Source organism: Corvus brachyrhynchos, unplaced genomic scaffold (assembly GCF_000691975.1).
Source record: "Corvus brachyrhynchos isolate BGI_N302 unplaced genomic scaffold, ASM69197v1 scaffold1333, whole genome shotgun sequence".
In the NCBI taxonomy this organism is placed as follows: Eukaryota; Metazoa; Chordata; class Aves; order Passeriformes; family Corvidae; genus Corvus; species Corvus brachyrhynchos.
Window position 1 is genome coordinate 37,965 of NW_008237395.1, and position 22,791 is coordinate 60,755.

General features: G+C 41.7%; 1 protein-coding gene across 3 annotated transcripts in view; it reads left to right on the forward strand.

Annotated features, from left to right (window-relative positions):
- Nucleotides 1–201: 201 nt before the first annotated feature.
- Nucleotides 202–22,791, forward strand: part of UGT8 (UDP glycosyltransferase 8) — a 33,556-nt gene continuing 10,966 nt past the window's right edge. The window contains exons 1-2 of one of the 3 annotated variants that reach the window (XM_017730731.1): nucleotides 202–293; nucleotides 13,379–14,202. In XM_017730731.1, the coding sequence (XP_017586220.1) occupies nucleotides 13,381–14,202 (822 nt within the window). In that variant the 5' untranslated portion in view covers nucleotides 202–293; nucleotides 13,379–13,380. The other 2 variants (XM_008630946.2, XM_017730733.1) reach the window with 2 other exon arrangements.

Below are 22,791 nucleotides of genomic sequence, written 5' to 3' on the forward strand. Positions count from 1 at the left end.
AACACGAGAAAAGAAAATATTTGTTTTGTGATGTATCTGTTAAATATTGAGACTCTGAGGTGAGAATCGTGTCGGTGTTTTGTAAATGCTAAGTTTTATTTTCTTAGGGTGCTTCTAAACAGTTGGGTTGTTCTAAAGCAGGATTTGGGTGGAGAAACCCAGGGGCTTAACAGGGCTGGAGGAGAGGACATCTGAAATGATCCTGCATCCTTCTTCTGTGCAGGGTGATGTCACCTGAGCTCTGAGTCCTCTCCTTGCCCGTGTGAGTGGATTGGAGAAAAGTGACTTGCTGAGTAAGTGGTCACGAAGCAGTGGATTGGTTTTGGTGGATTGAATTGGTGGCAATTTCATCTTGGTGAATGGCTGCCAGCTGTTGTGCCTTACTGGCATAGCTTTGTGTATGGCCTTCTCTGTACCTGTTGTGAGGGCACAGAGGGTATGATTTGCTGGAGTACACTTCCTACTACTTGAAAAATGTTCTGCAATAATTATATTTGTAAGTGTAACAGCGTCTGTCCTGACTTGGTTATTTTATAATTGACTTTCTTGAACATGAGATACATTAGTTCTGACTTAAATTGCTGAGTGTTTAGTGCACATGCCCACTTTTTTGGGGTTTTTTCCACTTTGGGCTCTTTGAAGTGCGTTTTGTCCACATCACTGTTTTAACCAGGTTGCTCCTTTTAGAATAGTACAGGGTTTATTCCTTATTGGTCAAGTGCCCTGTCTTTTACTTACAAGAGAAATCCCACTGCAGTATTAAAGCCTATTGGGTTGTGAGACCAAATTCATGAGATGCTTAGCAAATGAAATACCTTTTTTTCTTCCAGATCTAGACTTTCAACAAATATTTTTATTTCTGTTTGATTATTTCAAAGTCATATTTGTGAAGAGAACAGAACTGTGTTTGAGAAATGCTGATACATGAGAAGCATTTGACATCATTCACCTCCTTTGTTGGTATTTTTGTCCTCACAAAAATTTCAGCATGATTTGACCTCTTACTGTTGTTTTAGAAAGTATCTTTGGGCTGAAAACTGTCATTCTGATACAGCTCCAAGTGTTTGTGAATAGGTATTGTAGAGGGCTCCTCTTCTTGTTTTCCAGGAAGTAAAATACCCTAGAAGCCTTTAATAGAATTCTCTGTCCTTCCCCCAGGACAGCTATGCTTGGAGGCAATTTCCAAGGCTTATGACATAAGGTTTCTTGAACCCTTTGATGAATTATTTTTGATGTTTTAGGACACTTGGGTGTATGTACGTTAAAATGCTCAGGGTGTGAGGTCCTGATATTCCTTGTAAAAAATAAGCATTTAAATGGTCTATAGCCAAAACTGTGGTTATAAACCAGTTTGTTATGACCATTTCTCTTAAACAGCACGGTTGTCATGCCCGTAATTTTATTTGTGTAGAGAAACAAGCATAGCTTTCTTTGCTCTGTGCTGTTCTTTCCTCCTATGAATGGATGGTTCAGCTTCACAAAAAATAAGCAACTTAAGACTGTTTTCCCTTCTTACTCAGTAACTAAAGGGAGAGTTAATGGGAAGTCTTGAGTCAGCTTCTGATTCTGAGCTGAGCTGGAAATGAGCCTTGATGCCCTGCAGAAACAGCATGCTTTAAAAAAATTAAAATATTAAGGCTGTGTCTCAGTGTATTTAGAGGGAGGTAACAGTGTCAATGTAGAGGTTGGAGGACCTTCCAAATTTCTTAATTCAAGACTATACTCCATTAGAGAAATCATTTTCACCACCAGTCTGGAAAAAGGTATTTAATTTATTTGTTATGCCAGAAGATGGAGTGCGTAAGTGTAACAAAACCTGCAAACATTAAATTTAGACATCCAGGGCTTAGATTAAAATGCAGTTACATATATTGTATTTGATTTTGTTGGGTTTTTTTCCCGTGGCCCCCATCCAATTTGAAAGTTACTTAAGTCAAATGAATAAGGTGCTTTAATGCCAAGAAGACCAATTCATGAAATACACATTTTAAAAAGTATTGCAAAAATTTTCAACAAAAATTAAGTATTAGCTTAAAAAAAAAAATCACAAACAAACCCCAGCACAAAGCAAACAAAAAAGAGAAACAAAAAGGACTCAAGAAAACACATGGCCAGTACTCATGTGTTGCCCTTAGCTTTATTTCCAGGACATCATTGTTATCTTCCCAATTTAATGTTTCAACTGAAAAATACTCAAATTTGGGGCAAGGTGAGGTGTTTTCTGGCTTACACCGCAAATGAGGCGAAAGGAGCATCTCTCCCTGAATGAAATCTGGGTGAGGAACAGGAATTTACCCAGGATATGGCTTTCAGCACAAGATGCACAGCTTGCTGGTGAGGTGAGGTGGGAAGTGTGGCTGCACATCCCACTGCCATGAGCAGCCCCAGCAGCTGTGGTAGTACTTTATGTAGTATCTGCTTCAGATTTATAAGTAGTAGGGATTTTTAAAATGAGATCGTTAGGGTTAGAGAGCATAGGTGCTGTTTGCAAGGAGCTAAATATTTGTTTTGTAGGTTTGCTTGGGAAGCCACTTCTGCCAATTTACCATAATGCAAACGTCTGCTCAAAAGTGCTTCTTTTCAATAGCGCGGTGTGCTGAGGCAGACCTTGTAGCGGTATCCTTCTCAGGAGTGTTCTTGACTAGAAGGTTGCTGTCACTGGAGAGCTGGGTTTGGCATTATCCAAAGTCACCACAGTTCAGTCGAAACCTGTACCCCAATGCAATGTAGATGCCAAGAAAGCTTTGTTGGAGAACTACACCCCTGATTAAGCCTTGCTGGTCCTTAGAAGAACGTTATTTCCTGAAACTGAGCTTTGAGGGGTGTGTGGTGATGCCTGTGGTGTTTGGTCCCTGGGCACAAAATTTTATCATAAGTAATCGAGCTTAAAACGCTTGTGTGAAGTGTTGTCTGCACACATTTTGCTTCCCAGCAGTGCAAAGTGGAAAATTCCCATGTCTATTTCAGTAACATGTCTGGATAGGCCAGCCTAGTGCTTGGAGCATCCAAGAATTGTGGGGCTAAAAGTAAATGGGAGCTGTTGGTGTAAATCCTGTGAGGGCTTGTGTGGAAACTTGCCCAAGGACAGTTGATGATTATCTGAATTTTTTTTTTTTCAAGTTGAGAATCTTGAAAAACAGATCTGACTGTGTAAAATACAGGAGTAAAGCTGGCATCTTTCTTTAACCACTCATAATGATAAATCATTCATTACTGTGCTTCATGACACTTTGGTAATTATTTTGCTTGTTTATCAATTAGCGTTGTTTTCATCAAAGTACACTTGAAGATTGGAGTATTCCACATTATTTTATCTCAGACTATACTTGTGTTAGACAATCAGTCTTGCCTTAAACTGCTTACTAATGAAGTAACTGAACTACAGCAGTAAGCTGTAAAGTTATTTTTGTTATAAACCCCCATCAGAGACTTAGTGTTCATGCTCAGAAAGTTAATTTGCTTTCCAGAAGTGGAGGAATACCTGGGAAGTATTAATTATTATTCCTTCATATCCATTTTGGTGGGTAGGAACAGACATGTGCATGTGTAGAACCACTTGGGGTGTGTCTGGATGGTTTATTGTTCATTTATTTTGGTTTTACACCCAGATCATTCTGGAAATTGTAGTCTTGGAGATGGGAGCCGTCTTCGTCTTGATCTTCTGTAGCCTTTGAATTTATTTTCTCTTTTCCCTAATATTTGGGAATTAACAGATTGCACTTAAGTCTTGGACTGTCTTTGAAAAATCTACAAACCCTGTCTTTAGACCATTCCTTTCTGGAATTATGCTCTAGTCTTAGCCAACTACTGGTGCTGGAAATTCACAGGAAGCGTATGTGTATTTAAAAATTTTTATACAGCTACAAGAAAAAAAAAAAAGCCCCAACCCTTACTGGAGTGTATTTTGCACCTTTCAGAAGATTCCCAAGTTGATTTCTGTCCCTTGTAGCTCTGGTAAGTGATGTGGTCTTGCTCTTAAAATCAGAATCTCAGGATTAAACTGTGTAGGAAAGCTGTTATGCTGCTTTTATCCTTATTCTAGGCCCAGATTCTACTAGGAGATACTTCAAAGCAGGCGCTCCAAAATACAGGTCTGAAAGCAACAGACAACTGAATTTGAGGGAAACCAACCTGTAAATTTCAAAACAGCAGCTATTAATTAACAGACTGAATAAGCTGAATGGTTTTGGCATGTGTGGTGTTGCTGCAGTTATTTTAATTGAGCTGAATAAGAGCAGAGCATGATGAAACAAAGTATTTTTACTTTATTCCAAGTTGTATTTCCCACTGCAGAAACAAACCTGTGATAGCTTCCTTTGTGATTGTGTTTGTGTGGCTTGTTAAAATGTGCTTATTTGCTATAGGATGAAGTCAGAAACAGAACAAAGAAATTCATTGAGTGCTTCTGGGTGTCATGTGATGGCGTGACCAGGGAGAGCTTGTACCAAGCTGAAGCCAGTTGGAGTGAAAGGCAAAGCATCCCCCCAATAATTATTGAAGTTAAAAGAAAGTCCCAGTCAAGTGGGTTTAAGTTTAAAACTAGTGTTGTTTCAGGTCCTGAGGCTTGTTCGCGAGGGAAAATTCATGCTTGGGTGATGGTAGCGTATAACTACAGGCACCAATGAATTAAGCTCACAACAAAGTGCACTGCAAGTTCCTCCAGCCCCTTCTTCAGAGGGTCATTTTATCAAAGGAGATGCAGTTGCTAATTAAAGTGTTGAAAATCAGAGTCAGGTTTTTTTCTTTTTTTCTCCTTTTTTCTTTTTTTTGCTCTTCATTCAGCCACTATTTCAGCCTGTCTTTTGATGCCAGTGTGATAGCAAAGACTTCAGGGGCAGCTTTGACCTTTCAGTGGAGGCATCTTTGTCTCCATCAGCTGCTGTGGCACTTGTGTCTCATGCTCTCTGCAGGTAGAAGGTTTCCTTTTATTTTCAGCACTTAGTCCTGTCGTGAGTTATTCTGTTCCTGAGCTCTTTAGGGCACTGTGGTCACACAGCAGGAGCAGGGCCACTCATCTTCACCAGCACTGGTGTCCCCAGGAAAGGTGGAGTAACCTGTTGGCTTCTCTCTGTTACTACCCCCGGCCCTGGATGTCACAGCAATATTTCTGGTTCTTTCTGGTGCAAAATGGCCTGTCAAGAAGCTTATGGTTTCAGGTCTGGGTGCTTGAAAGAAAGGTCTCCAGGAGCTGAGGGGACTTTATCAAGGGACTTGAATGTTGTTGCCAAAATACCGTGTCTTGTGTGAGTTGCCGGTAGCTGTGAAGGAAGACGTGAAATTTGTCAGGAAAGGTTCTCACATTGTGTTGGATGAAGCAGACAAGTCTCTCCACAAGGACTATGTGTGTCTCGCTTGCAGACAGATGGCTCTTCGCTGTGTGCAGTCAGCAGTTGTCTTTCCAAGGTGCTGGGGGTGGGATAACCATGGGCAACAAGGAACAGAGCTGCATAATGGAGAGCGCCAATGCGGAGAAATCCGAGCTGCTGGCACATGGCGTCAGGTTGCCCTCGGTGGAAGGCACACAGGTTTTGGAGCAATGTGTAAGCTATTGGCTTTGCTAATCCTCACTGTGTAAAGTATCACAAATTATAGGGATCTAGAAATGCCCAGTTTGAGATGCCCAGTGCAAAACAGAACAAAAAGGACTGGCTGTTCTTGTTCTATTTGCTTTTATTTGGGTTATTAAAATGCGTCAAGAATGTATTTTGATTTGTTTTGACTACCTTACCTGGTAGGTCTACAGAGGTTAATGTTTCACAGGTTTTAAAATCTTGATGGAACTCACTTCCATGCAGTCACTTGGGCTGAACTTAGAAAATGGGTACTTGTACAATACTGACCTTCAATAAAGTTTATATTTTTTTACTGCATATTATTTGCTCAGTTTTAGTGCATAGAGTGTTAAGGAATGTAGTTAAGGGGTGGAAGGTGCCTTTGCCTTGTTGTAACTTAGTTCATGTTATGAAAATATTGAATTAGACTTAAATCCTTTACTCTCAGGTAAATCAGATCTTGGCTGATAAAGTCAGAACTGCAGCATTATGACCCCAAAGCATGCAGGCGTTGCTTGGATTTATAAGGGACTTGATTAAAAGATCAAATTATTACTAGTAATAGATTTGGAAATCCAAAGTAGTTTTAGAATATAATCACTTCATAAAGATAATATTTGTAAATAGTTAATCTTTTTAGATATGATAAGTCTTTTCAGAAGTTTGGGACAGTTTTCCATAACCATTAAGATTCCTGGAGCACTTCTTTCTGAAAGCCAGTGCCAAAGTGTTACCAGGAGTGTTATACTTTGACCACTTGCTATAAAGTCATCTTAACTAGGACAGAATGCCTTGCACGTGAATTGTAGTCCCATGTAACTTCTGAAAGATCTGTCTACTAGCATGCCTACTGAAAATATTTTGTGTATGAAGTGGAAAACCTGTGTTTTGATCAAGTGCCTTTTCTGCCTACCTGTGGAGTGAGGATTTCTAAAACCCTTTTTCTACCATGGTTGAGTACAAAAGCTTAGGTAAAACCCTTCAGCGTTCGATAAAACCTGTTGCACGTACGGTAAGTTGTCACTAAAAGTGGTTTCCTAAATTGCATATCCTTTTGACTCCCTCTTAATAGCACCTTTGCTGTTTGCATAGCTGACACAGTAAGTCTGATAGAGGATTGCAGTGACATTGTAATGCCTATAAATCTTACATCTCATCCACAGACAAAAGAGTTTTTGTACTCATTGAAATGCTTCAGTCATTGGATAGATGTTTTTTGGGAGCCTGTACAAAGCAAATGCAAAAGCCTGCTCTTGTTGATACACGTGTCTTGCTAATTTCTTAATTTATTCATTTAGTTGGAAAAGGAGCCTGTGGTTGAAAGCCAAATCACAGTACTCATCTAAAACGTTGCAACACAGTGTAGCAATCACAGCACACACTGTGCCTCAGCAATTAGTAACAGGATGTGTGATAGGGAAAACTTAAGGACATAGATCCAAAGGTTGTACAATACCTGTTAGCAGAGTCTCTTCCCAGATAATTTCCTGGTTTGTTGCTCTGCAGCTTTGCATGTTCCTGCATTTCTGATGGGTTTCTTGCTTTTCAGCACGTGGGTTGCTTAGTGCCAGCTGCTTCCTAATCTTAAACTGCAGTTTGGTGCCTGAAGTCAGTTTGTGGGCCTGATTTACTGTAATGCTCCTAAAGGATTATGGAGTAGTATTTTGGATTGCCTGTGGATTATGTACAGCACAGCAAACAGTATTATGGGTTAAGAACATGTTTCACAATTCCCAGCTTAAAGGGGTTAGGAGGCAAGTTGCACTTCAAGCTTGAAGATTGTGGTCTTCCTTACTGTCATCTGTTATGCCACTAATTAAAAAGTTCCTGTCTCCATGATAAAATTATTTTCTGAGATTCACTGTCAGACATAATTTGGTCAGTGCGTTTCCTCACATAGGTAGCGTTTCTGGGTGCTTGGCAAAAAAATGCTGATGTGAGCTGCTGTTAAATCTTAAAATGTTTTGGGGGAATGTGAAAAATTAGAGCTATCTTGAAGAATGTGTAGAAGGAAGGAGTTTTCCTTTGGTCACTCCTCCACAGTTTTGAATCAATGCACTTCATTCATGTTTGTGTGCATGTATATATACTTTGTCTTTAATGTCAACTGCATCTATGTGGCTGACACAGCTAAGATTTGGGATAAGTATATGTATTCTCTTAGCATAGAATAATCCTGTACTCAGTATTGGTGAAACCCTTTGTCTTGAAATATTTTCTTTGTCTTTCAGCATTACACTTAACTGCAAGTGCCTTCTGTGAGTCATTCCTGGCTATCTTGGGCTTGATAAAAGGCTTTGTTTACGGGGCCTTTGGTCATGCAACCTGGGTTATAGGGCTTGGCTCTGTATTTGTATAACTGAGGTGCTCACAAGCCTCTGGAGGCTGGGTACCATGTTTTACGTGTAAACCTGTTTTCAATAGCTAAACCAAACAGAATTGCACATGAAGTAAGTTCGTGTCAATGGGGTTTTGAGTGGGCAGGGCTGGAGTGGCAGTGAATTGGGTAATGTCAGGTAACAATCTGAGATCCCTTGTCATTTCTTTCCCTGTTTTAATGCTTCCTTTCTATTAAGGGCAGTAGTAAACCACAGTCAGCAGCTGCTTGTGGTGGTTTTTTGGTTTGTTCCCAGAGGCAGTTTGTAGTGCTCTCCACGACCAGTTGTTCTTCAACTTCCCTCATCATTTCTCTTGCTGTGCTTTCAACCACGTGTCTCTTCCTACAGCTACACTACTTCTGATCTTAAGAGAAATAAACACACTGTCTGTGTTCATCTGTGGTGAAAGCTGAAGTTGGACATGGTAGGGTGGGATTGGTTCCTGACATGACACTGCCCTATTCATGGTTCCAGTTTTTGACCTCAGGTGGAGGCACAAACAGGTGGGATAACAGAGGTCACATTTGCCTTAGTGGGAGAAAAGCAACTGGCTCTGGAGCCTGGCATGGGTGGTTGCTGTAGGTAAGTCAAAACTGCTCAAGGTCCCTCTACCTATGTGGAAACTGCATCAGATTTGCAACTTTTAGTATAAGTTTAGTTGCTGATGAAATACGTCTTCCTTTAAAAAATACAAAAAGAATATTTTTTATTTGTTTCTGCCTTTTTGGTCTCATTGGTTCAGCCACTAATACGAAGTTTTGGAGAGTTTACAGCCCCAAGAGCAGAGTTTGCGTTCTTTCTTCTAAAACGCTGAGTTTTTTGTAATGAGCTGTAGTAAAGGGAGGGGAACAATACTGAGAGCAAGATGAAGGAATAAATCTACGTGTTAGTGCCACAACTGTGGCAGTTTGTAGTACACACGGTTTGCTGAAATGCATGAAAATCCCACATTTCCCCTTTTAAAAAAAATAATATTCCTGTGATGCGCACATTAGTTTTCCTTTTGGGCATAGTAATTTCATTACTGATTAGCTCCCAGACTGGGGCTTGCAGAGGTGGCAGCCTGATCCTTTAACCTGTGCTGTCTCTGTGAAATTGTAATGAGTAATTTGAGCCCTTTGGGTAAGGTGAGAGTGATCAGCAGCTCAGAGATTGCTCCTTTGCTCTCAGAAGAGCACTGCTGTTTGGAATGAAGGGCACCTTTCCTGGCAGAAGTCCCGCTCAAACTGCCCAGGTAAACGCAACAAACGTTAGCAAATTTAAAGAAAGGATGAAAGGAAATGAGGAACTTAAAAAAGCAAATTGCATCGCTTAACTCCAGCTCTGTAAAACTTCCTTTGCTGCTTTAGAAATCAGGAGCGTTAGTGAATAAAAAGGACTTTATATATCCTTTTGTGTGAGTGCCTAAGAACTGTTTCATCTTTTGAGTAGTGATAAACATGGGAGCAGTTTGCATTCAGGCTGTGCTGGATGGAGATGATTGAGAGGCTCTTCTGCTCTAGATTTCTCTACAATGGAGGAAAACATGGACAATGGTATTGGTGGCTTGAAAATAGCTATTTCGGAGCTTCAGAAATAGAAGGTAGGCAGCCAGTGATGTAAAGCAGAAAAAACCCTCAAACGTGCCAAAAAGTTCTATTAGCAGTGATTAGCAGATTATTAAGGATTGGCAGCAAATCTACATGTAGATTTGGGTACGTGTTCCCGGACTGTAATTGACAGACGAATTATTAATTGGAATTTATCTAAAATAATTTAAGATTGGTGCTTATATAAATTACATTAGATCTTAATGTTTAAATTATTATAAAAGCCAACTGGCACTACACTTATTTCAATGTCATTCAGTTTATTTCCACATTGTCCAACCTTCAAGTGTCAGAGCTTTGTGAAGAAGGGGGGAAGGATCCTCTCTCCTATTTTTTTTCTTCTGAAAGTCATTATTTTCTGTGTAGTCACACTTCTTGTTGTAGGTCCTGCTTGGTCCTTCTGGGTGAATGGAAAAATACTTCCTAAAAAAAAAAAAAAAAAAAAACAAAACCCACGACTTAGAAGTGTTTTGGTCAGCTGAAAGCATCTCTCCAACAGTCTGACTGTCAGGAGTGTGCTTGGTTTTCTGTAATGCTTTAAAACTCATGCTTTCTCTTTCATTTGAAAACCCCCACTATAGGTCATTAACTTTGAGTAGCTGTTGGAGTAGGTTTAATATTTAACTTCTTGGTATGTCTTTGACTTTTTCTTGCTGTGCTCCAATAGGAGACCTCTTTACAATCAGGTTTCACTACTATAAAGCCACTCCGCATCTGGTTCTTCTCCGTATCCTCATTTTTAGGGCTTTTTGGCTGAAAGGAATGGCTTCAATTCAGTGATCATTTTATGGATGTTGTTTGGTTGGCGGTTATGTTATGTTTTGGGGGTTTTTTAAATTTTAGCCAACTTGAATTTTCCTTTTCACCCTCTGTGACAAAAGGATGTTACATGCCAGCTCAGACGCCGAAACAGTCTTACTTAATGAAGGCAAATCCTAAGAAGAAGTACTTAAGATAGAGGTACAGAATGGTTTTATATTGTTAACTATCCTGGAGAAATGTATCATTCTGTCTCAGGGCTTTTCTTTCCTCTTTTCTGTCAGGACACCTGATCATTCTTTTTCGTGCTCCTGGCGTGCAGAAATGAAAAGCAATTGCATTGGACATTGATCCTTTTTATTTATTTTGGCAAGTGATTTGTTCTGGGAGTTTATTGCCGGAGTGTGACTGGGAGTTAGTAGGAAGAATCCCTGAGCTCTAGTTGAAATTAGCTGGCTTCCAGCTGAGCACCACCGTGGCGTTTTCCTGACCCTTGGAATGCCTCCTGTGCCTGGGTACTGCTTGCTGCTTTTGGGTATGAGCTGAATCAGAAATTGCCACTGGAATAGGCAAGTCTGTCCCGGTGGAAATAGCCGTGGTGCGGGGGGAGCTCATTGCTGAGGGCAGTTGGAGTGGCGGAGTGTCTGGGAGAGAGCCTGGAGCTGAGCTTGGGTGGTTGTGTGTTGATGCCCTGCTGATGGCCCTGGGCACCCACCTGTTCCCCAGTCCCAGTCTGCCAAATGGGAATTGTGCTCATGATTAATTGGCTTACAGAATGCTGTTACCTATTGCCCTTGTTCCTACTAAATTCTAACCTGAGCTCCCTGCTTCTGTCTGGCCAGGGCATGAAATGATGAGGCTGCAGGTTCCTGCCAGAAGTTCCATAGAAGGTTAATGCAATTTTTGCCAGTAAAAATGTCACTTAATCGGCATTTTTCTAATAGTGTCATGTGTTTAATATCTCTATAGCTTGGCAGGTCCTGTACATATATTTTCCAGCTCCCATGGAAGGTACTTATGTGGAAAAGGGGAATTGCATAATAGTTTTTGGAGAAGTGATTATTGTTTTACCAGTTCTAAAGGTACCACAAGGGATAGACTGCCGGGGAAGTGCGTTGTCATCTCATGTCACTGATACACTGCAAGAGGATAAAAAATAATGTTTGGTAAATGGTTTTGGTTATGTTGGCAGCTTTTCTTGTTAGTATTTGTAATACCTTTGCAAGGAGTAGAATGTCCTATGTGATTCCCGTTTAAAACTTGGCTGCCAGGTAAGTGTGGGGAGAGGAGGCAGTGGGGAAACACTGTCAGCATCCTCGGGAAGGATAGCTGTAGTTCCCATGGCTTTTGGTGGCATGTGCGTCACCCCAGCTATGGAAAATATGCCTTAGGGCTGAGGATTGTATCATCTGTGCTGTGCTCTAGGCCTCGGATCAGGAGATGGAAGTAGAGCCGGCCTGTGGCAACATATTGCATCATGATCAGCCCTTAGGCTCCTGTAACCTTTGACTTCTGCTGCTGATAGAAACATAACTGAGTTTCCCAGTCCTGCACCTCCATTCATGGTTTTCTAATGTTGCCCTTGTTGACGGGAGCAGTAACTCAATACCATGGGAATGCTTCTAGCATGGGGAGGTGGAATCGAAAATGGGACTTTTCCAAGTTTGATTTATCATTTTTCTTGGATGTTTCATTGGCAAGCCATTTTTTACTTACTTTTTTCTAACACCTCTCTTAGCTAAGGAGTGTTATCCTCTAGCAGGGTCCTGTTCAGGATAACTGGGCATGGGCCAGGGCAGTGATTCTCCCTCTGTACTTGGCACTTTGAGACCACACCTCGAGTGCTGTGTCCAGTTCTGGGTCTTTCACCTCATGAAAAATATGGAGGTTGCTGGAGCACATCCTGACAAGGGCAGTGAAGCTGGTAAAGGATCTGGAGAATAAGTCCTGTGAGAAGTAACCAAGGGAGCTGGGAGTGTTGAGCCTGGAGAAAAAGAAGCTCAGGGGAGACCTAATTGCTGTCTACAGCTACCTGAAAGGGACGTCCTTCAGAAAACTTGCTATAGGGTAATATAACTCAAAAAGCTCCTTAAACTTATTACATAGTAAGTGTATAGGAATGTAGGAATTTATAAATAGCTATATAAAATATGAAATGCTCCATTTGTGAGCTGGTAACCCATGTAACATTAACTGAAAAAAGTCCTGAGCAATCTGTTGTAGGAAGGTTATATGACTATATTGTAGGGAGATAACAAGGACTGAGTAGCAGTGTTATCTGTTGTTCTTATTTATAAAGGACACTGCAACAGACTCAGGCATCCACGTGGATTGGTTTGGCATGAGGAAAGAGCAGATTGTTTGGTTTGGCTTGTACTCATTTCTCTGTCCTAGGAGGGTGATGGTGACTGAGGGGTTTCTGACATGTCCTCACTGTGCTTTGAAGGCACTTTGCTTTCTTTTGCTGCATACAGCATTTTAAATCACCAAACCACGTGTAAAAGGTATTTTCCCTTTGCTCAGCAGTGTGCTGCTGTCAGGAACTGTGCATTTAGGATGGCAGTGGGGTTTTCAGCATAGGTAGAGCTGGTGTTCAAGGGGGTGTTTAAGTGCTGATTTAAGTAGATTCAGAATCAAGTACCTGTTAAAGTGCTTCAGTGGAAGTTGCAATGTTCATGTGTGCAGTACTTACTCCTGTTATTACACTTGTTCTTGTAAGCAGAGTGTCACTTTTGGTAGTTCAAAGTTGTTTCTTATTCAATGGTAGCATCTTCCTGCCTGATTTTTGGCTTTCAACTCCCATGTGTCTGATCAGCATAAAGAAAAACATGGCATGAATTTACGTGTCTTTTTAGTAGGACAAAAGCCCTATCTTCTCTATCCTGTTAGCTTATGTGAAAACAAAATCCCAGAAATGTTATGCTAAAATCAGAGTAGAGAACTGCAGCTTGAAGGAGGATCACTTGAAGCCTGTGGGCAGCTATCAGACAAGACCTCGTAGTGGGAATGCTCATAACCGTGCTAACAAAAGCGTGGTGTGCTTAAACTGCAAACTGTAGTCCTGTTGTCTGTGATGTAATGCTCTTATTTCTCCTTTCAGCTATGAAGCCGTACGCTCCAGCCTTCATTCTCCTGTGGAGTGCTGTAGGGATAGCGAGGGCTGCCAAAATTGTTGTTGTGCCGCCAATTATGTTTGAAAGCCATCTTTATATTTTCAAGACTGTGGCCTCAGCCTTGCATGACCAAGGTCACCAGACAGTGTTTCTCCTCTCTGAGGGCAGAGAGATTCCTCCATCTAATCACTACAGACTTCAGCGCTACCCAGGGATCTTTAACAGCAGCACCTCGGATGATTTCCTCCAGTCCAAGATGAGGAGTATCTTCTCGGGGAGACTGACTGCCCTCGAACTGTTCGATATCCTGGACCACTACTCCAAGAACTGTGACATGATCGTTGGCAACCGAAACCTCATGCGTGCCCTCAAACAGGAAAAATTTGACCTGCTCCTGGTAGATCCCAATGAGATGTGTGGATTTGTTATAGCCCATCTTTTAGGGGTTAAATACGCTGTGTTTTCCACTGGCCTCTGGTATCCAGCAGAAGTGGGTGCTCCAGCTCCCCTGTCCTATGTTCCAGAATTTAACTCGCTACTCACAGATCACATGAACCTGTTTGAGAGGATTAAAAATACTGTCGTTTATCTTATTTCAAGATTTGGAGTTAGTTTTTTGGTTCTGCCAAAATATGAAAGGATAATGCAGAAACACAAGGTTCTTCCAGAAAGGTCCATGTATGACTTGGTCCATGGATCCAGCCTGTGGATGCTTTGTACTGATGTAGCACTGGAGTTTCCGAGACCTACGCTACCCAATGTTGTTTATGTGGGAGGAATCCTAACGAAGCCGGCCAGCCCTCTGCCAGAAGTAAGGTTTGCTGAGTTTTGCAGTAATTTCTGTGGTTTCTGCTTGACCTCATGTGATGAATGACACTTTTTAAGCAGTGATTTTTCAGATGGGACCTGTTCTGTTGCTGCTTGGTGAAATATACCCTGGAAGTCACTTCGTGTGGTGGTGAGGGGACCTACTGGTCACAAATTCAACAAAATGAATCTGTTGTGGATGCAGGAAGTATTTTGCTTTTGAGTGAGATGCTTAATGGTGTGCTAGTGGTGAAAGACAGCGCACTCTGTCTTGGAAATCACGTCAGTAGCTTCTAACCAAACATAGTTTAAAATGGGAACAAGGGCGAATGGATGAATACTGTTCATGCTTGAGGAAGCCTGCTGGTAGGGTATATTAGGTAATTTCATGGTATTGGTGTCTTTATGGTATTTGTTTTTATGCCTCCCTTAGGTTTGATAGTGTCTTTAAGACTATGAGTATATAAGCATGAAAAAACTGTACAGAGTGACAAATGGAGAGAAGAGTTGACATACGTGACACTGTGGCTGCACTCAGAGTTGAATTTTTAGTGTGCACGTGCAGGCCGTCAGGTATGAACTTCAGACTGAAACAGTGGTAGTGACTGGACTGACTCCAGAAATCCTGGCTGTACAGATTAATTATTAAGTTTGATTACTTCAGTGATCTTTGATATGTTACACCTAAGAATGCCTGTTGAGCAATACAGTGGTGTGTGACAGGCAGAACCATCTCACAGAAAACCATGTCATTTACACTTCTGTTTGTGTGTACATAAACAAATAGATCTTGAATTGGAGGTGATTGTTAATGGATGCTTTTGGCTGGATGATAAAAAGGTGTAGGTAGACCTGCGGTGCTCAATCTAAAATGCCTCTTTCAGCTTTTGCTTTTTGTATGACCGTAGCAGTGGTGCTTCTAACTGGTTCTTTCCATGTGTGCATCAGTATTTGTATTAAGGAAGGGTCAGCTATCCTAAGAAAGCAGACTAAAGGTCCCCTTGGGTTGTCTAAAAGTTCATCCCTATTCCCGCCAGGAAAACTTTGCTGGCTGGATTGAGTTTTTTCTTCATTTTCCAGACTGATGTCGTCTTTTTCTGTAAGAGAATAAAGGGATTTGTGCAATCAATTTGGGCAATAGGTTACCGTTGTCTGTTTAGTGTCTTTTGATGTTTGGTGTAACAGGAGTGATAGAGGCCTTTAAACAGACCTGTAGGTCGATTTTGTGGTGGCAAGTATTTATTACAGGGAAAGAAACTACCTGTAATTATTTGTGAGCTGAGACATTACTTAATTATTTTCTGTTGTATCAGGCAATTCATTCTTAGTGCTCGAAGCACAAGTTTTCACTGAATGTGAGAGAGGCACCAAGTGAGCATGTGCATCTTTTATCCTGTATTTTGTCCGTGCCTCAGCTGTTACACATATCCCTGTGGTGTGTATTGTAGGTAAATTATTGGGCAATCAGTTTGTTTGCTGAGCAGTTGGATGAAATTCACAAATGACCCTCTGTCCTGGCAGGTGAAAACTGTGAGTGCAGATAGCGAGTGCTGTGGCTCTTCTCTGCTCTTGCTGCCTCTCCAAGGCAGCGGCCTTGGCTAATTTATTTTCTGCAGCTTCTAGTTTGGTGCATTAAGGTGAGCCAGAAGCAGAGATACTTCATGTTCCTGCACTGGGCTGGAATTGGTGATGCTTCAGGGGCTCTCTCAAGTAATGTTATTGTCCAGGGACCATGATTAGAAAAGGGGAGTGTGTAGCTGGACACAGTAACTAGAATTTGCCCACTAAAGCTGTTATTACAAGTGTTTCAGGTCTCTTGAATTCACCAAAACTGCTAATAAGTAGCTTAGTCCACTTTGTCTGCTAGGGAGGTGTTAGGAAAAAAGATCAGGGGTGTTCTTTCAAGTCCAATATGCCTGATCAGACTACCTGCGCACCTCAGTAGTGGCACCCCTGTGTCGTCAACAGTTTTTTCCTTCTCCTCTCCTCCCCCACCCCCCTCCTCCAAAAATAAGCAAATTGTTTAACCATAATAGAATGCCTACACATAAGTTAAGTTCTAGCTTTCTGTTCAAAAGTAGCATCTTAAGCGGCAGGTAGTAACAATTAAGCAGTCAATGAGGAGATAAATGTCAAGATATTTTAAGTTGTTACAGGGTGGCCATTCTTTCATTCTAGGGGATGGGGTAGCTCTGTTTTGTGGCTGCTCAGATTCTGCACCTGTTCCTTGAACTTCTTGAAAGGGAAGTTAGAAAACCACAGCTATAAAGGTAGCACGTAGCAGTGGGTGCTGAATAGTCATGGCATGTTACAGTGTATGTGGAGGGGAAACAAACCTGACCCAGCTTTTCTGGTCATCTGTGTTAATATATTTTATATTTATATACACACATAAACTGACCCAGCTTTGCTGTTCCATCTGCATTAATATTTCGATCCTGGGGCACATCCTCCCTGCTGATCTTGCAGTTAGCTTGTGTCAAGCATGATTTTTAGCTGCTGCTGAGCTCTGTAGCAATTACGCTGCAGCCCCCGGCTGTGGCACACAAACTGCCAGCGTGTCTTTGGATTGCAGCTTGCCCACATGCCTCGGGAAGGCTCCGATCCTCCTCCCTGCTCTCCCTCCCCGGCAGTGCCCCGGTGTCGGTCTTCGCTTGGCGCAGTGTCCCTCGGGAAGTCGCAGTGATCGGCGTGCCAAGGAGGGGGAGCCAGCGGGGAGAGCAGCGGGTCCTTTGGAGGTCACCGCTCTGCCCGGCTCCTTGCGGTGCCTTGCGGCTCCCTCCTTAGCATGGCAGGGTCAGCCTTACCTGGGCAGGCAGTGGCTGCAATGCCTGGGGATGGCACATTCCCCGTTCCGATCCCTGCTGAGGTCCGATGAAGCCGAGCATGCCCTGTCAGTCTGCCCTGCCGTGGTGGAGGGCTGATGGTTGCTTTGCAAAGCTCTGCGTAGGCAATTCCATTTGTCCTCTGTGAGAGCCAGGGTGACATTTTCACTGGTTAAACTGAGTTTAGAAGGTACTTCTTGCATAAAGTGTGCTATGCTGCGCAGTAAAAGACAAGGACGTGACTATCCCATGTGCATGTCAAATTTTATTCACTTCTGGGTGATGGGTACAGAGTCCAGGATTTGTGTACTTAACTCATAAAACTGTATGTTGAATTAATACAGAGGACAGTGTGAACCGAATTAGCCTTGAAAGATGAAAAGCTAGAGACAGACTGGCTATCGAGTCCTTGAGGTCATCTGTGACTTAAACTATCAAGGATATAGTGTTCCCTGGCAGTATTTTCCAGATAACTGTCATTGGCCATTAGGAAAATCAACGGTTCCTCTGCCTCTTCCTCACTACAGTTTCCCAGAGGGATCTGAATGGAGCTGGCTTTTTAAAGGAACCCCTTTTTAAGCAACAACAGGGAAACCTCTGCTCTGGCATTTTGTACCTTGTGACCAGGTTGATGCGTACTAGGCATTAATCAGCCTGATAAGATATGTCCCTGAATCAGGGCAGGAAGCTGAGGGGTGCTACAAGCAGCTGCCTTGGGAAATACTCAGTCCTTGAGTAAATTTATGCTGCAGAGGAGGATGTTCTTATTTTGGAGTAATAAGTTGTCCTTTCAGCCACAGCTGTCAACAGATAATTGCAGGAACTTCCTCGCTTCTCCCTGGATATCTCTTATCTGAGCTTGTTATTATACAGATAGAAGTCCATGTAGCAAATTGGTGGCTTTGAAGTATCTTCACTAGAAAGTGTTTGGGTTTTTTGGTTTTTGGGGATTTTTTGCCCCCCTGAGCCTTGCTGACAGTTGTATGTTTACTAGGCGTGTTAGCTGATACTGATATTTATGTTGAAAATGAGGTGGAAGAATCAAGAAATGTTTTATTCCTTAAACCTGGCTTTTCTCCTTCGTTCGGATTCAAGGACACATCAGCTCTTGCAGACTGTAGCGGTAGATTTTTGCGCATGGCGTAGCGCTATCATTTTAGTATTATTTTTGAAGTCCGGGGAATAGTTCTTACAGAGCTGTTTGGACAGTAAGTGTCTGGTGATGTGAAGCAATTCTAGAGCTATTCTAAAATGCATGTGATTGTCAGCTGGGGAGGAAAAAAGTCTTTTAAGGATGATGGAGGTGATGCAGCACTGTGTGAATTCTGTACTGAACTGTATGATTGTGTATTTTGGCTCTGAAATATATTTTAGATAAAGCTTCTTCCCCCTCAGAATTTGATGTTTTGATCCACAGGGAAGCGTTGCCGGAGCTTTCCAGGTACCCACGGTCCTAAAACTGTAGTCTCCAGTCTCAGCTGCTCCAGTAGGACAGGGCTGGTGAACCATGCTGTACTGCTGCATTTTAAATTTGAGGAGAAATGTGACTCAGCATCTGCCTGTTTAACGCAAGACACAGGGAGAAGGGCACGGGGCTGATTTTGGAGCCTGGTTAAGTATCTCCAGTTAAACTTGAGGAAGGTAGGTCCTTCAGGTGCACGTGCCAGACATAAAGCTGGCATCCTATGAGCTGACAAAGTGGCACCCAACCTTCAGCAAGCCTGTGCTGTCCATCAAAAAGCAAGTTTACTTGGTTCATGGATTACTGTGCAGGGTGGTTATTTGTTGACTTCAAGCAGTTGTTTGTATTGGGAATGGAAAATGAAAGTTAGAGACCTTACATGTTGGATAGGTCAGATGGTGAAAGCTAAAAGCAACAGAAGTTACTTACAGAAAAAACCCCAACCTTAATAAGCTACTACTGTAAACAGGCTTTGTGGTTTTAAATATTCTAATTTATCATGTTCCTATTGGAACACACAAACTAACAAGATTTATTCACTTTGATAACATGCAGTGGTTTAACTGAGCATCACTTCCAAATTCTGAGGAATGACCTCTGCAGAGGAGAAATAATGACCTAGTGTTCTTCCCATGTTTCTCCATTTATAGCATAAAACATAAGGTAGGAATTGATTTCAAAGGGCATTCTTTTTTCCTGGGGTATTTGGAACATCCTTGATTTTGGCTACCATGTTCCTATACTTTGGGAAGTTGGAATGTGCTCAAAACTCAACATTTACAAGCAACAAGCCTAATTATTAGTATTACTGACTTGGAGAAAGAAGTCTTTAATCAAGACAGCTTTTCAGATGTCCTAGTTGCTTGAAGGTGAAGTGGATAATTTTTTTTATGGCTAATATCTTGCTTTGGGAGATGAGCTGTCTGGAGCAAGGGTTTTGTGAGGAGGCATCTGCCTGAACCTTCCCAGGCTGTTCACAGGGGGAATTCTGCAGGCAGCGTGTTCTGCTGTTAACCATGACCAAGGGGAGTCAGAGTCAAGGGTGCGGGTCTCAGAAGCCCGCTGATCTTAGGCTTTTCATAGGAATGGTGATGTCTGATGGCTTGTTTACATAAATATAATATAAAAATATATGGGTATTTTATATATATACACTTTACATGTATTTGTAGATCTTTAAAAAAAGAGAAGGGAGAGGGTAAACTCCAGGAAGAAAGAAAAGCTATTTTATCTGAAGAGGAAAATGAAGAAGAAATTGCAGTTATTAGATTAAAAGATTTAAAGCTGCAGGTTAGAATTCTATCTCCTACCATCCACAGAGCACAGGTGTCATACTAGGACAATAACAGACAAAATTTCCCACCTAAATGAGATTATCATGTGGAGTTATGGGTGGGGTATATGTCAGTATCTGTAATACAGAGGTCTGTTTTTAAAATTTATCTTCTTGTCCATTTTCTTAACTGCATTATCTGTAATTTAATTTGACCCCGTGTTCTGTAGACAGAGTAAGTAAAACTAGTCTCCGTTCTTAATAGTGTTTTTTCTTTACTCCTGTAGAGTTTTTTGCTCCATAAGGAGCTACTGAGACTATAGGAGGGTTGGTAAAACCTTGGTTTGCATTTGTTTGATAATCATCAACTTTCCTGTGCATGTGTGCAAGTTCATGCTTAGGAAGGTGGATTTTTGGGTATTTTTTACCAGAATGTTGCCTGTGGGGTAATGCCAGCAAGGTTTTTAATTGGAACCCTGGATTTGAGGATCCCTCTGCTGCACCTGCTACTCTCTGCAGTGATTTTAATAACCTCTCCTGAAGGGCAAGCTCCTTGTTTTGCACTCCTCCCATTCATTTGAAAGGCAAGGTTGCTTTCCCAGGGTGCTTGCCAGAGGTCTGGTGAGTAATGGATTTTTGCATCAGGGAAGTCCTTGCGTGGCACTTTCCTGGTTGACCTCTAGCTCTGGGAGAGCGTGTTCCAGGAGCTTCACTGGATATGCCTGCAGCTCTAGAGGGGGCTCAGGTATGGGAGCAAAGACAAGGGCTTGGGGGACTGCATTACCTTACTCTGGTTGAGTGTGAATTTTATTCCTCTCTAAAGTTAAATGGACTTAAATGCTCTGTCCCTGTTGGATGTTAAATGGGAAAAGGCAGTAGAATCAGGGATAAGAAAATACAACGTTTTAGGCACTGGAAAGTTTTGTAAGGCTTTAAAGACTTTTTTTTTAATGTATACCCACTGTATTTTGCGAAGGCAGATACACAGTGTATATATATAAACATCAAATAATTAGTGAGAAATGTGAACGGAAAAAGTCATCTGTATTTCAGCAGGGCTGAATCTGTGTCTCGTATTGAAAAACTTAACAGCATTGTTAGGTTAATATGTGGTGACTGTACCTGGTACTGCTTGGGGTTCTGATAGGAAACGCTTCAGATCTTTAGAGTTTGTTTCCCAACTGGTAGGGTGGCTTTAGCCAGCAAGAAAACAGGGATTTAGTCTAATGCCATAATCTGAGTACGCTTCTTTAATGGGCCCAAGGTATTGTTTTTGGAGTTACCTTACTCTGTGCCAATATGAATTACATGAAAAAAATAGTGTGTATATTAACTGCATGCACTTTTTGTATGGTAGGTCTCGTTAATAAAGCCCAGGGAAGAGAACAATTAACTTTTTATTAATGCAGAGGGAAACGGGGGCTCGTGAGGATCCTGTCCTCAGTGGGAGCTGTGTGGCTGCTCTTAATTGACCTGAGAACTTAATTAAGACAGATTATATGGAAAGGACCAAGCCCTGATAAAATGGGAGAATCACTTTTGCCTGGTAGCCATCGTTTTTAAAAAGCAGGAATTCAGTCAGTGGAAAATAACCTTCGGAGTGTGACCAAGGTGCCGGGTGATGCGGAGCCAGCAGAAGTAGCTGGATGTGTGGAGTCAGGGAGGCTGACTCCATCCTCTGCCTCAGCCCTCGGCGTTCACTGTGATGTTCTGTGTCCTTTGCTGCCCTGAGCAAATAAAATCTCCTATTTTTGGTTCTAGACTCACTTAAAAATTCATGGCAAGTAAATACAAGCAGCTTACTTTGCCTGAAGTGATAGTTTCTCTGGGTTTGCTGTGGAATGATGGGTTTTTTTAACTTTTAGGTTATGTGATATGGTCCTGTTTGTTTTGTGATAGTGAAGGTTGTATAAGGGTACCTGTATGACCTTAGACCACGCGTTCTGATACGTTATGTTAGTAAAATCTGAAATAAAAATGTTTTAATGCAGAATTTAAATATGTCATGTGAGAGAAGTACTATTTAGAGGACAGCAGAAATGTTTGGACACTGATAATGGTCTCTATGCCTTTCTGTTTATCAGTGAGTATCTCCTTTCTAAAGATGGCTTAATGTGGCTTCTTATTTTAAAGTAGATCTGGTTTTGTTTGCTCTAAGCAGCATTTTGTAGGAGAAGTTGCAGAGGATGCCTGTGCTCTGCCTTGGGGAAAGGGTGGTTTGCAACCATATTCAAAGAACAGGCATTGGTGCTATTGGGCATTTGAATCGAGCAGCTGAACAGGGAAAGCTTCGGATATTACACCCGGTTATGTTTGTATTTGTGCACTTTGTTTATCTGAAACAAAGCTCAGTATTAGGCACCACTGGTTACTGCCAGCTGGGCCCTCACTCCTGCTCACAGCTGTGTGTTCAGCACCGGGGCCTGCAGAGAATGGCTAATTAGAAAACCAGGCAGAACAAAGCCCACACAGTGGGGCTGGCACAATAGCATTCCTGTCTCACATTGGTCAAAAGATGGATTTTATTTCTTTTTTCCTCCCCCCTCGCTCCTATAGTACAGCACAGATCAATAAGTGCTTCTTCTCCCTATGCAAGCACAGAGTCCTGTACTATTTCTCCCAAAGGACATGAATTTGCACGGAACTTACATGGAAACAAGCGGAGACCTGGCAGGGTTGGGCGCCGTGTTCTAATTGGAGGTCCTTTAAGTTTTTCGTACATTAGAATGCATTGTTTATTATTTTTTAAAATAACTTCGGAGAAAATGATAGATAATATAGGCATTAGGTGATACTTGCATTATTTATTATTTTTTTAAACCATTTAAGTGACAATTTGAGTTAGTTATAATATATGTATTAGGTGATACTTTATTATGAATGTATGTAAAGCTGTAACTGGAGGAAACACAAAATTGATCTAGAAAATGTCGTTCACAATTCAGTTCAGAATGTGAATGTGCTGTCTTAGCTTTGCCAGGCCCACACTACTTTTAGTGCATGTGATGTACATGAGCTCTGTGAGCGTCTGAT